The sequence below is a fragment of the Cygnus olor genome, chromosome 5 (genome assembly GCF_009769625.2).
Source record: "Cygnus olor isolate bCygOlo1 chromosome 5, bCygOlo1.pri.v2, whole genome shotgun sequence".
NCBI classification, from domain to species: domain Eukaryota; kingdom Metazoa; phylum Chordata; class Aves; order Anseriformes; family Anatidae; genus Cygnus; species Cygnus olor.
In genome coordinates this window covers 5924202-5939021 of record NC_049173.1, presented here as the reverse complement: position 1 = coordinate 5939021, position 14820 = coordinate 5924202, and the positions used below count along the sequence as shown (strand labels likewise).

Sequence of the window (14820 nt, the reverse complement as noted above, 5' to 3'; positions counted from 1 at the left end):
AAGAGTGAGAGAACTAAATACCAATGAGCAGAGAGAGACGAGCCCTGCACAAGTCTCTTTTCAACACCATTCACACAAACTACCAGGAGCTTTTGTAAATTCATTGAAAACAGAAAGAAATCAGCTTTGTTCCTTCGTGCCAAGTATTACTTAAACTCACACCTCTGTTAAGCACACGTTTGATTAAATCTTCATGCAGCCTGACCTTCCTGGGGGGATCTTAAAAAAGCCTTTAAAATCTCTCGTGACTTAACCTTACACACAACAGCCCAAGTTGCGTCGATTTCCAAGTTTTTTGTTCGAGCATGCAAAATGGATCGGTCAAGCTTCCAGAGTATCTCTTCAGTTGTTTCTGTTATTTTTTTCCATTCATTCAACTTTGCTGTCACATGTACGAACCACACCTGCGACAGTCAGCGGGAGCCCAGGGTTTGTACCCAAGCTTTGAAATGGGACTTGTAGATCCCCACCCAATATATCGTGGTGATGAGCAGGGCTGGTTATATTGCAGGAGACTGTTCCAGGTCACCTGGGGACTGTACAGGATCTCTTGAAATAAAGTCCTGGGTTACTTTACCATTGGGATCCCTGAAGCAATTGTGCTTTATTTAGGCACTTGTCCCTCCTTGTCCCCACTTCTCTTCCATAAGCAGGGGACACAGACCGCATACTCCTCCCTCCACATCTCCTACTTAGTAACACTGCCTGTGTTCGTGCCAGCAACCCTCAGCTCACGATAACCTTTTTGGTCTGTAGGAATGAATAACTCCTAGTGTGTGCACACATTTCTGATGCTGCTGCATTATCGGAAGACCTCTGTGATCGCAGATTGCTCACACAGCTAAGCTGTCAGGGGCTCGGCACTGCAGCTGGCCTTCTCCTGAGCTCTCCAGTCCGTTACCAGCTCGTACACACTGCATCGCAGGGTCACCCCAGAGAGTGATAGATGTAAAAGAAAACTGGAGAGTATGATAAAAGAACATATATTAAGCTCTCCAGGGAGACATATTTTTGAATACATCCTGCATATCATTGACATTATTAATAGTAACTTTGAAATTGCCAGGATCTTGCCAGAATCATAATCAGACAATGTACCATGCATGTTACAGTATATGTCGAAGGGGGAACAATGAATAAGTTAAATTTGTCTCCATTGCTCATGTGGTGAGCTTTAGATGTGGGATTTGGCAGCGAGAACACGATGACTAAAATCATGCTACCAAACTGGAGCAAACACCACCTCATCCTGACAAAAACAAATAAAGAAAATCCCATGAGCCGGTGCACGTAAGACAACTTGAGCACACTGGAGGGACGTGTTTTCGCCATTGTTCCACGAAGATGTTGGTACTGATAAATGCTTCCTGGGTGAGGTACAAATGAGTCAGCCTTCATAACGAGGGGTTCAGAGGAGCTGCACGGAAGGCACTGGTGGGAGTCAGGATATTGCTGAGTGCTGCGGGAACACAGACAAGTTAAGCTCTCCGTATCTTGCAGATACAGAAAGATCTGCTGCATCCAGAAATTGGAGCTGGGAGCAAAGATGCATTTTCTGTCTCAGGTGGCTTTGGAGAATGGATTACGTGGAACTAGCTGTAAAACTGAATTTGGTAGACTCTGCTGCGTGACATACTTCTGTAAATGCTTTAACAAAGCAGGGACTCAGTAGGAGACTCACTGATAGCCTTTAGCCTCTGGACAGCCACATTTCAGCCAAGTGGTTGGGAGTCCTTTCCTTCTTCTAGCCCAGGTGGCATTGCATGTCGTGTTAAGGCAGGTGCTGCCCTGAAATTAGAAGACCTATACAACAACTGCTGATCTAGAAAGAGTGGCAAAGCAGAGCAAAGGGAGAAATGGGTTTGATGCCGTGTCTTTTCAGTAATTGATCAGACTAGGGAGCTCAAAATGAGATGGTTACGTTCACACAGTCTTTTGAGGTCTGCCCCAAGTACTAGCAGCTGTCTAGTCTACAGTAGCTGCACACTAGAGCCGCACCGTGGAGCCCCAGCCAGAAGAAATCTTGTTGTTTGCAACCACACTTGCCACTCAGAGCTTGAGAGCACACAGTTTATCTGAATTCACAGCAGTCACTTGACTCCCAGTGTGATTTGGCTAGATCTTGAGCACGTTGCTCATGCTGGCACCTTGGTGCTTTGGTTCCAAACCTCCCCAAAGACCTCCCCGTCCCTGGTCAACACCACCTCAGGGAGCTGGTCTGTGAAGGGCCCAGGGTAGCTGGCACTGAATGGCACCGACTCGGGCAGCAGCAGGATGGCTCCTGGGAATAGGTCCTGGAGTCAGGAGAAGAGGGAAGGTTCCTTGGGAAGGCAGCACAGATGGAGTTAATGCTGGAGTTAATGGCTCTTCATCTTGCAGTATGGGCTTAGCCCTTTGCGTGGGGAGAGTAGAAGTGTATTAAGTTTTCAAACCCGGGTGTAAGCATGGCTTCTTGAAGCTGGAGAGGATCCGAAGTGTGCCTGGGGATGCTGTGACACAAAGATCACAGCTGGAGATGCAACAAGCGAAGAGCCAGACTGGGGTGAAATCTTCCGGCTGGGGCAGTTGCTCTCTGCTTAGCAGCGTGACCTCCTGCGTCACAGGAGACAGATCCTGGAGAAGCCCCTTCAGCAAGACCTCAAACTCCCCTTCCTCTGACCTCTCAGCACCAGAGCTCCACGCAGAGCAGGGATGCTCCCACACCACCTCACCGACTTTGTTTCTTTGTTTCCTCCTCTGTCAAAGGATGGCAGGGATACCGGCCCCCAGTGCACCTGGGCAGCGTCACAGCCCCTGCCCCTGCTCCTCTCACTCGCTGGCGGGTCCCACCACCTCTGCTAGCTCCTGCGAATCAGTAAGCAAGAAATTACAATACAAAAAAAAAAAAAAAAAAAAAAGAGAGAGAAAAGACACACAGACACCCACCGTGAGTTTATTTTGCCAAGTGCCGTGTTTCGATCTGTGGGATGCTGGAGAGGGGAGAGAGGAGAGGAGAGAAGGGAAGGGAAAAGGGAAAGGGGAAAAGGGAAAGGGGAAAGGGGAGAGGTGAGAGGGGCCGGGGCACCTCACCCCCGCCGCCCGCCCCCCCAGCCGAAGCGGTTAACGGGAGAGCAGCGCCGGGCTGCCCTGTGATATGCCAGCCACAGGGTGACGCAGGGGCTGGAAGGCTCCGCCGAACCGAGCCATTTCCACCTGCGTAATCCGCCGGGGGAGCGCCAGCAGCAGCAGCACCACCGCCACCGCCGCCGGCACCTCCGGCTCCGGCTCCCCCCCGGGCTGCCAGAGCCCAGCGCCGCCGCCGCCCCCAGCCCACCCCCGGCCACCGTCGCGGCTCCTTCTTCGGCTCCGTCCCCCCCGCCGTCCCCGGGATCGCAGCGGCCGCCTGGCACGGAGCATGGCAGCCCCCCCGGACCCCCGGGACCTGCCGCTGCCGGCCGCGGGGCTGCGCTGGGCTGCGGCCGGGCCGGAGCGGGATGGGGCCGGGGCTCGGCAGGGGGAGCCGCTGGCTTTTGGGACCGCCAGGGACCAGCCGCCCGTCGCCATGGAGACCGCAGCCCCAGGTAAAATAGGGGGGAAGGCTCGGGGGGGGGGGGTCGGGAAAAGGGGTCCTGGGTGCAGCATCCCCAGCGGGGTTCGTCCCGATGCTTCCCAAGCTCGGCTCCCAGCCCGGAGGTGTTACCTGCGAGGTAGCGAGAGAGGGAATAAGGAGCAACCGCGGCCTTTGCAAATAATTGTGGGTGCTGAGCTGGGGGAGCTGGGGCGCAGGACCAAGTTCCCTAAAGCTCTGTGCAGTTTGCTGGGCGTGCAAAGTCCGCGTTTCGAAGGGCGTTTGATTGCAGCCTGGCGTGGTGGGGCTCTGTCCTCATTTGTCGCACACCTGTGCACATCTGGAGTGGCACATTTCGGAGTTTGGATATCCCCGAAATCCCTGCATGGCCCCGTCTGTTATCCCAACGTGCAGATTTAGTGGAGTGACTGTTTTGAAGTGTTGCTGTATTTTCTGCATGCTGTTGAGACATATCCCTTTAATCACGGATGTTTTCGTTGCTGTGTTTTCCTCCTTCTGCTTTTTGGGTGAACTGAAGGTGCATTTAGTTTAGCTAGGCTGTGTGGGTTCATGGATTTTGCAGCTTACTTTTGGGATGTATTTGATTTCCCTTGTCTTAGGATTTGTTTCTTTAGTGGGTGTGTTAATAGCAGGTGCATATCTCTCAATGAAACCCACAAGGCTTCAGCTTCCAGTAGGTCCTGGTAGAAATATTAGGGGGAAAGTGGCTCTATTTCCTTCTTGGTGACACTTGCCCACTTCCCTTCCCTCTACTGCCCATCTGGGAACCTAAATGAGCAAATAACCCAGCCCCTGGGAAGCTAGTGGGTCCCACCTAGATTCCTCTTTCCTGGGAAGGAGATGTTTCCATTACGCAACCTGACAGCATTAAACTTGCGTTAAGTTGAGGGTCAGGGCTCGGGACGGGAATCAGTCTGTGTTATGCAATAGCTGCAGGAGCATTAGGAACTGCGTTTTTGGGCTGAGTCCTTCCTAATCCCCCTCAGTCAATCAGCACAAAGAGTAGCTGGCCAGAAACATCCGAGCCTGCGTGGCTCCATACATTATTCCACTGATACCCGTCTGCATGTTTTTTTTTCAGGATTTGACGGTGCGTCTGTGCACGCGCGTGCTCTCGCCATGGACGTTTCCCTGGTGCTTTTCTGTTTGCTTGCTGCCACCGAGTTCAGTAGTACAATGGGATCTAACGCCCGTCGGCTGATGTGGGAAATGGTTTGCTGTTTCGTAGCTTTGGGCAGGCAGCAAATCTGCTGATGTGCCGCTCGTTCGCGGATCTGGGTGGTAGGTTGTGAAACGTGACTTTTTGTTGGAGAGGGAGGCAGATGGCTCGCGTCGTGAAGCTGCCCGCGGTGCAGGGCGTGTGTGCGTGAAGCAGGGCAGGACTGGGGTCCCTAGGTAGGGTCGCCTCGATGGCGTAACGATGTGAAAAAGGGGCAAGAGGTCTCAGGAGCTTTTGTTGTTCACTGATGGATAAAAATATGGCCATGCTGAATCTCAGCATGCAGAACAAAGAGGGGTGGTCTCTTAACTAGTGTAAATGCCCGTTAAGTTGAACGGCTGTGTTACTGCATACATGAAGGCAGTAAGAAGGCTTCTGCAGGCTTGGTGGATTCAGGTGTACAGAAGGCAGGACAGAAAGAATGAGAGAATAAAAGAAAGAAAGATAAGAAAGAAAGGTAAGAAAGAAAAAAGGAAGAAAAACAGAAGAAAAGGAAAAAAAGGAAAGAAAAAATTTTCTGCTTTTGGAATCATCTGCAAAGGGACTTCAGATGTGTTTGTTTGCATGTGTCAAACGGTGGCAAGGCAGAGATAAAGTGAGCAACGCAGACCTTTTCTGATGTTTGATAGCAGACAGTCTGATCAGCAGCATCCTGAGCCTAGTAATATGTTAGAATCGCAGAACAGAATGTTTTACATATTTTCCATTTTGTTTTACCTGTTTAATAGATAGCTGTTGTGTGTTTGAGTGCCTGCCCAGCTGTGCCAGCCGGAGCAGCATCCTGACCAGTGAAGCCCTGTGCACGCAGGCTCTATTTGTGGCTGCAGCACCTGCATTTCTGTTCCACTACCTACACAGCTCCAGCTGCCCTCTCCCTTCACCGGGGAAGTAAAGCATTTCCCTGCTCTTTCTGTGGGACTAAACGTTCTCAAGTTGCTGAGTAAGAGGTCTGTCATACTGCTGAATATCTAAAACTGTCAAGTGTGTCAGAAAATTCCTTAATTTTCATGCTTAGAGAGTACTCCTGCATGCTGCTAAGCCGTAGGTATGGATCCAGCGAGGGATACCCGCCTGCAGCAAGAGCCATACACTTACAACTCTCCCTATATAATGGGGCACCTGGGGACACTTTGGACAAGGAACAAGGCATCCAAACAAGAGCAAACTGATCCGTCTGTTTTCCAGGTAGCTTCCTGACACATCCTATATCTTCCTTTACAGCTCTCAGACAAGCCCCTTCTGTGGGAAACACAGTTGTGCTCTTTGAGGCAAGAGCGGGGTCTGGAGACTGAGGTTCTCCCAGCATGAAACTAAATGATGGGAATTTACACACAACATGTACAGAAGTTTTCTTATACGATCTAAAAATTTGCAAACTTTCCCTGATCTGGGCTTTTGTTGTAAGTTTGAAAACCGGCCAGGGATTGTTGAAAGGTTCAGGAATATTTTCAAGCTGGCCTCGGGCCCGGCTTTGAGCCAAACTGGCTTCGTGTCAAAACCTTGCGAGTGGTTTCTGAATGATGAAAAGCAATGGATTTCGCTGCCTGTTCTTTGGATCAGCCCAAACCAGCAGTGGTTGGGATTGCAGAAAAAAAATCCCACAAGGAGTGGAAAACTCAGAGATTTCTCAAACAAAGCCATGGTAATAAGGAGCTACAGATCCCAAATCTGCTCCTCCTCCAGCAACATACATCGACTCCTGTAGCTTCTGGGCAGGGGCAAGGCAGAGTTCCTCTTGCTTTTATTCTTGGCCCCTAGGTTTTGCTGAAAACATTTCACTCCCTCAGATTACTCCTTCCCAAAGATGAATTTGATTCAGGGTGAGAGGAGCTTGCAGGCAGCTCTTGCAAGGCCCAGCGACGGAAAAGCTGGTGAGCAGTTGCGCGTTGGGGAAGAGAGCCCCATGTCACCCAACACACCATCTGGTCGCAGATTGTGTTATTTGTTTTTATACATCAACAGTGATTAAAATTCCTTGAAAGGCATTATTTCCAAAAATATTACACAGGCTAGCAGGCATTTCCCAGAATAAATAAATGCGGTTTCCTTTAGAGAAATGGCAGAAGGTAAGAATGGGCTCTACTTCCATGGCACAGGTGTGTTTAGGGGGAAAAAAAGGGGAAAAGAGAGCAGGAGCTCATCCACATGGTGATTCCTGTGGTAGGATCTGGGAAGGTGCCCACGGCCTTGCGCTCTGGTGGATACCTGCTGGGTGACTTACAGGAGTGGTCGTGTGTCCCTTCATCCCTGTAGAAAAGATATTTCTAAAAAACGTTTCTATCTCACAAGATTTGTAGGGCAGAATTTTGAAAATGTGTGCCAAGTACCCAGATGTCACCATGGATTGGGCCACCAAAACACCATGCCAGCGAGGGCCTGCAGTGAGGTGCTCCTAGCACAAGCCTGTGTTCGTGCTGATATCTTTCACCTGTATGTCTCTGTTTCTCTCCAGTTACTGGAGAGAGTGAGCTACTGGTGGCTTTACTCCTCAGCACGAAGGAGGTTTTCAGGCAGCCTGAGAGCCCTCTTGTTCACCTGCGTGGAGAAGAGCAGGCATGAACGTGAGCGTCCTCACTTTTTGAGTTAGGCACCAACACTTTTCAGGGATGTCAGAGCACAACCAAATGCAGCATGGTACCGAGAACATCTGGCTCAGCTGCTCTTTGTGGCCTTCCCACCCCTTTCCAAGTATTGCGTTAGCAAGAGCTCCCCCTCCCTAAGCATCCATGGCAAAATACCGTTCAAGGCCATGTGTGCTGTAAAGGCTGAAATCCCAAAGCTGTATTTTTTTTATTATAACTATTATTTTATTTTTAAAGTTGCTGTAGAAAGAGTTTTGATAGGGTGGATTCACTGACCTGAGCATACGCCACAGGGGAGTCTAAGCAGTTGTTCCTAAATATGTCTGCAACTGCCAGGCAGTCTTACTCAGATTTAGCCAACTGAGGCCAGGTTTAATCTCACCTTGGAAGAATATAGATCTACACCAATTTTATTATTGACTTTTTAGTCCTTCCTGATGTAGAGAATTGAATTTGTTATTTTTTACTTCGTTCCCTGGACTGGGCCCTCAAAACCTCTGAAATACTTCTGGAGTGAGGGTGATGGACATCATTTGGTGGAGGCTCTCCCTGGCGTTGTATGAGTGAGTGCAGATTTTGCAGAGATGGACAGAAAGACAGTGGATTTCTTCCTGGACCCTTCTGTTCCTGTAATTCTCATAAAGCTTGACAGAGGGGCCATTTTGTCACAGTTGTCTAGAAAAAATTCCTTTGGAAGTAACATCTTTCATCACCATTTGCGTGAAGTGGGAGCAATGGCTCCTGCTGGGCTCCTCCAGCAAGAGCTCTGCCTTTGGGGGTGAAAAATGCTCTTGAAGGAGCATAAAATCTGATTTAAAATCCATGCAGCAATGTAGTTCTGAAATCCTCGCGGGTCAAAATGCAGCTGTCCTCGCCCTGCTCCCTGCAGGGATGCAGGTGACTCCGTCCCCCTTTGACTCCGTGCCGACGGATTTCATTCAGCCTTCGGGGCTGCAGACGGGTAGAGGAAGAGGATGAGGCGGATGAAAGAGAGAAGTAGCACCGGGGAGGGTGACTCACCTGCCGAATTCTGTTCTTCGTCACTCAGTAATGAAATGTTTTATTTATAGGCAAGGACAGAGGAGGAAGGTTGAGCAGCACTGTGGATGTTCCAGTTGGGTTTCGCGCGTTGCAGCATCTCCCGGGCTGCGTGGTTCAGTGTGTCCCACCGGTGTAAGGCTCCCGGGAGGCACGTCTGCCTCCTTTTTGTCTGCAGCTCTGGTAAATGCCATTTCGTGCCACGTCTTACACCTCTGCACGTCGGGGAAGGAGGGAAGAGCAGCGCCTGCCCTTGCTTGACTGCCTTGTGCTGCCTCTGGCTCGGTCCTGGAAGGCTTTGGGCAAACCCCCACGTCTGCTTGTCCTGTTCCCACAGACTGTCCCACGAGGGGACACTGGCCCAACCGTGTGGCCTGGCCTGACCCCGCGATGCTCAGGACTGGTGTGTGCCTCAGGTGTGCTTCAGGCCCTGATTATTTTGTGCGTGTGTGTTTTAACTCAAAGTTCCTGAAATAGCTAGGGAGCTGTGCTGGGGTTTCGCATCATTAACAGGGAATGGAGGTTTTTAAATGGGGGACGGAGGAATTTGCCTCGCTTGCCCTCCCGAGTAGCCTGTACCTCCAAAACGGGCCAGGAACTCACTGAGCCGTTTTCATCCTCAGTGTGACATTTACGCCCTTCTGTCTGGTTTTCGTGTTGTGTTCTCTTGCTGCCAGATTGGAGATGCTTACAAAATTCTGGGGTTTCTTTGGTTTTGGTGTTGTTTTTCAAAAGAAAGCTGTCACTTGGCAAACAGCGAGTAATGAAGCGTTGTTTGTAATTAGTTTTCTAATTCAGGGGAAGTAAATCTACGTGCTGCGGTAGACTCAGCATGATTCAGCACCGAGGGACACATCCCACATTTTGTATTCGTGTTCCTGAAGACACGTCTGCTTTAAAGTCAGCCTGACCCTCTAAGAAACCCCATAGCTATGCCAGTGAGAAAATTTTTGGCACTCACTTGAAAAACCAGCCTTGAAATAGAGGGCACCATAATCGCCTATTTCAGACCTCATTTCAATAAAGTATTTAAGGTTCTTTATGAAACAGAATCACATTCTTAACTGCTTAAAAAAATAGGATGGTCTTCAGCATATGCTTAAAGGTGAGCACGTGTTTTGCTGAATTTAGGGATAAATGATGTAAGAGATATATCACGGATAAATCGGCTTTATTACCCATTAGGCCAGAGTGCTTCGGGTCACTTGTGTGTAACATGGCTGCGTCAGCACTTACCTATCTCATTACGGCGCTACGGAAATTAACATTTATAGAAGACACTGAAATTTGGGGATGGAAATCATTCTAACGTTGTTATTGTTTAATTTGATCTATTGTGTCTGTTCAGGTGAGACTAAAAATTGTTGGAAATGACTGCAGCCTTCATAAGCCTGTCTTATGAAGTGAGATGCTCGCCTGGGTACCGCCGAGGACGGCGCACAGAAGGCTGCTCGCTGAAGGACGAGCTTTCTGTGCCGGGGCAGCTCTGCAGTTGTGTCAGCTCCAGGCTTTCCTGTGCCACTCAGGTCCGTTCGCTTTCGCAGCTGTGCTGAATTTAGGTACTGCAGCCGATTGGTTGTCGGGAGCTTGAAAGATGTTGGAGGGCTTGAGAACCACAGCCATTAAAAAACAAATGTATGGGGCAGCCTTGTCAGGCTGGGAACCTCCCCACTGCCAGCCCCCAGTTTGTCTTGTCCTAGAGGGGATTTTCCATGCAAATAGTGGTCGGTGTCTTGGCTGCAAACGTGGGCACCCCTGGGTGAGCCCCGCAGCCACCTGCAGTGCCCTGGGTCCCAAATGCAGCCCAAGGAGGCTGTCCCCACCCCTTCAAAGCACCCTTCAAATGCAGAAGATATAAACCTGACCAATGCTCCCCACCTAAACAGCCTAAAACCCCTCGCCCTCGGCAGCCTCTGCAGCAGCTGTGTGCAGAGCGGGGCTGCGGGCAGCCTGAGCCGGTGGGGTTTGCGCTGATTTCCTTCTGCTGAGCCTTGCCTCTTGCATGCTGCTTCCCAAAGCACTCGCAGGCACCGTTAAAGGAATCGATGGAGAGACTGCAATTATGGCTGGCAATCAACAAGGCAGTTTGACCATTTGCAAGCCTAATCCTGCCCCCCAGCTTGGAGGTAGCAAGGCTGAAGGAAGGAGGATGTCTGCTCCACCAGAGACAGCATTTTGCATGCTGGGGAGGTGAGGAGTCCCTCACTCCATAAGGATCCTGACACACACGTGGCAGACCCCTGATGTACAGGGGGGGCCTGAATTTCAGTAAGTCTTAATTAGGTCTTCCCCGTCACGTCCTTAATTTCGAGGCAGAAGAGATGCACTTGCTGCTCGTGTGCGTGGGGAATTTTGCAGTCTGGGGTATTTTCATTCCTGTTGACTTCAGCAACGAGGCGCAACGCAGCACGCTGGAAATTAGACGTGCACTTCAGCTGAACTGCTCTGCGTGCAGGTGTTGCTGTATGATATGCACTGCCATCATACCCATTTGCAGACTTACCATAGTAAAAAGGGAAATGTGTTCTCCCACCCTTTACAGAACTTATAAAAATATGGATCCCAAATTTGCTCATCGTTTCCCAATTCCCTGCTTAGTGCTCAGCTCTGAGTGAGGTTGTACCGTGTTTCTAAGTTTGCTGGTGTTTTTATTTGTTGTCCTTTTATAACAGAGGTTCCTATCTTTGGTAAACATCACTGACCTAGTGGATGCTCTGAAGTGGGATAATGCTGTGCTCTAATAGCAGGAGAGTTTCCTTCGGTGCGGGGTTGACCCAAAGCTGAGGTTGGTTCCTCTCTTCTGCAGCATTTGCAGTTCTTTAAAAAGTCATAATGCAGCATTCACATCGCTGCTGTTTCCTGTGTGCTCTAGCAAAAATACTGTTATGGTTGAATATAGAAATGATTTCTCAGGACTTCCTTGTTATCCTGAATGCCTGTGCGTATAATCTGTGACTCTCAGACTAATTAATTCATAGGAAGGGTGCTGAGCCTGCAGGAGAAGCTCCAAGAAGATGTGTGAGAGTCAAGGGAAGTCCCAGGGGAGTCAACCTCCTCTGAAGACATTGTTTGTGAAAGAAAATAGGCTTCTGGAGCCTCCATGCAGGAGCTGTTTATCATTTTCACTAGTCAGAGGCCATTATACCAACATTTCTGGTAAGTGGCATCTCAGTTACAGGCCAGGTAGGGTTTTTACATCGCTGAACAATTTGGAGTAGATCTTTAGTAGGTGCTACCTAATTCACTACTTAAAGTTTCGTGTGTGTTTAATGTGGGTATGGAGCATGCAGGACTGAGAAGTCAAGCAAGCAAATCATTGTTTGCATGCACAAATGTGGAGTCACCAAGTGAAAACTGGGTTATTTTTACATGGGTGAAGTAGGAATCTGCCTTGAAAATGCATACTGCTCTCTGCTAATGCCAGGAGAAAAGGACTGAAATTTTCTGAAAAAATTCCTGAAATTTAATTTTTTTTGATAAATTCACCACCAAGCAATAAATCTTCACACAAGAGATACATGGATCAAAATAATATTAAAAAAATAGCAACATTTTAGAAATCAGTGTATATATTTTCAAATTCTCCCCAAATCACTTAGTATGTTTTATACAATATGGCTTCCAGCGGCATTCAGAAACGTATCATGTCCACATTTGGTTTTATAGCAGGTCGTTTATTCCAAATACATCTAAATTATAACTTAAAAGGATTAATTCTGGCCTGTAGAGTTCTCTATTCTACTTCAGAATTGCAATGTCATGCACATTTTTGTTTTTTTCCTGCCTTAAAAAATAGCACTGCAGATTATGGAGGATCATTTGATTAGCTATCACTGTAAACGCCGGTTGCCATTTTGAGATTTATTTTTTTTCTTCAAAGTCTTTCTGACATTAGCCTTTATAATTCAATTGCTGTGTTGTAGAAGTTCAGGTCAGAGCTAAGGAGACAGGCTTGGGGATTTGCGCTGTGTAAAGTATATGCAATCTGCTTTCACTTTGAACATGGTAAACAGACCATGTATAATCCCTGGAATATTTAGTAGATCTGCCAGGCCATGAAGATGGCATTTGTAATATTCGTCTAGCTACATGCATTGTTACATGGTTGTCCAGCCCTGTGCCATCCAAACTCTATTCAAAAGCAACCTGAGGAGGGGGGGCTGAACAAAGCATAAGAAAATACCATTTCCCAGGAGGACGTTTTGGAGTTTGCACTCCTTTTGCCTCCCTTCTCTCTCTGCTGTTGCTTTTTAACGAATCGTTCTTCTAACCTACTTTAAAGCGAGCATCTAGCATGCTGGATGTTTTGCAGATGAATCATACTGTGCAATGCACTTATGCATATCTGCTGCGCAAGTACATTGTCAGCTTGTATTTGATAACCTACCAGCAAACAAGGGTGGTGTTTTTTTTCTGGAAGCTTGGGGTACTAGCGTCGCTCTCCAAACGAGGAGAATGCAACCACTGCTAATAAATCAAGCCGGGTGTGAGGATGTTTCACCACTTTCACTGCCTCCTTGATTAGCGTTATCCTCAGAGGTATAAATTAAAGAGGAAAATGTATAATCTGGGAAGCTTTCCAGCATCATCTTTGAAAATGTGAGCTCAATGCTTTGCCGAGGTTTCTTTGGTGGAGGAATGCTAATAGCAATGCTGAAGCTGTGTGCTGATTGCACCCTAAAGAGTAGGAAGACGCACAGAATAGCTTCCTTTCTTTTTCCTTTGTCATCAAGATAATTTCTAATGCTGTCTGCACAGGATGAATCTCGAACTGTTTCTCCACAGTTCTGTGAACTGGTCCCAGAAGTACCGTTTCGGTCTCTCCTTTTCTACTACTTGTTCTCTTATTCTGACAGCCGCATAAAATATGTTACGTGTTTTCCCATCTCAGCCTGCAGATAATTGCTTTCAGCTGCGAGCAACAAGTGGCCACGGTCCCTTTGCTACATTGGTCAGAGCCTGGGCTTCAGCAACAAGGTTTTCAGGAATTTCTTCTGACTTTGCTGTGATCTTCTGTGGTCTGTTCCTACGAGGTGTCATCACAGCCGGGTGGTAACTCACGATGCCTTCCTGCCCGCCGAGGGAAGAGAAGCATGCTGCAGAATGTGCTGATCTGCAAAAAAAATATTTCACAGGGAGGGTTTGATTCTAGCAAAGTTCCAGCTGTTCTGAGTGGGCAGAAAAGGGATTTTTCAGCATATCAGCAATGGCTTGGAAATGGAAATGGAAGTGCCACTTCTTCCAGAACTTTCTTAGCAGTCGGTTTTCCCCTTCCCCTCCCCGTATCCCACTTGGTATTTACTGGAGCTAGCAGCTTAGCAGGACTGGAGTACTTGGAGCTTTGCTTTGTAACATCTGTGTTTCTATTTGCTTTCCCTCTGCCAGCTCTCTGCCAACATCATCCTTTGCTTTCCAAGAGATGGTGAAAAGCACAGACTGGAAGACTGAGCTAGTGTTCCTCCGCTTGTGGCTGGGGGAGACGTGAGGAAGAGGACAACGTTACTGGTATTTTGCCGGTGGAACAGCTGATGAATGATGGAGTGAAGGGTCTTACGAATAGCCCCCAGCAGCAGCATCTGAAGTAGATGAGGGTCTGCTGAGGGCCAGGGAGCGCCTTTGGCTTCATCATCAGTGACTCAGGTTGTGGGGCCTTTCAGGTTGAGGCTCCAGAAAGTCATTCCTCTCTCCTGAAAAATGTAGGGCAGCTATTTTTACTTAGGTGCATGAAGGTAGGGATTTTTTTTTCTGCCTGTTTTTCACTCTTAAATTCTTCTTCAGGATTCTTAGTTACATTTTGCAAAGGCATTCACCCTTCCAGCTGAACAACATAGAGAGAATCCTGTAAGTACTATGCATTATTTACTGCCTCTACTGACATTACTAAATTTGCTGAAGCAACGTATTTCAACAGTTCAAAACGTTTTTCCTGTGGAGCTTTCTCTTCCACAGAAAGGTTTGCTCTTTCCCCTTCATTTGAGATGAAAAGAAAATTGAAAATAATATGAATTTTTCCCACAGGACAGAATTTCTTTTGCAGTAGCTCTACTTCCAGCTAATGTCAGGAAAAACACAAACAACCACAGTCAGCGTGCTTAATTTCAACCCCACATTTATGATTTATACTTTCAACCCCACATTTATGATTTATTCTTTCCCATTGCTGTCTGAAAAGCAGCGACACCAGCACACCTTACTCTCAGCTTGAAAATACCCATTGCTTCGAGAGCAAGTGCAATAGCAAGTGGGATTTGTTAGGAGCTATTTAGTGGACATAGCAGGAGCGTGCCCTTGGTTGTCTGTCGCTGGTGGCAATGAACTTGCCTCCTGGCCCAGCCCATCTAATGGCTGCTGAGCTATAATACCAAGCAGATTCTTCTCTATTTGACAAATGACTTTGCCACCAGAGTGGTATG

The 14820-nt window shown here is 48.1% G+C and overlaps 1 protein-coding gene across 2 annotated transcripts in view; it reads left to right on the top strand.

The window, feature by feature from the left end:
- The first annotated feature begins 3319 nt into the window (after window positions 1–3319).
- RTN1 (reticulon 1) overlaps window positions 3320–14820 on the top strand; it is a 107485-nt gene continuing 95984 nt past the window's right edge. The window contains exon 1 of one of the 2 annotated variants that reach the window (XM_040559933.1): window positions 3320–3560. In XM_040559933.1, coding sequence (XP_040415867.1) covers window positions 3395–3560 — 166 coding nt within the window. In that variant the 5' untranslated portion in view covers window positions 3320–3394. Of the gene's footprint in view, window positions 3561–4806; window positions 4850–14820 lie in introns of those variants that run through there. The other variant, XM_040559934.1, reaches the window with a different exon arrangement.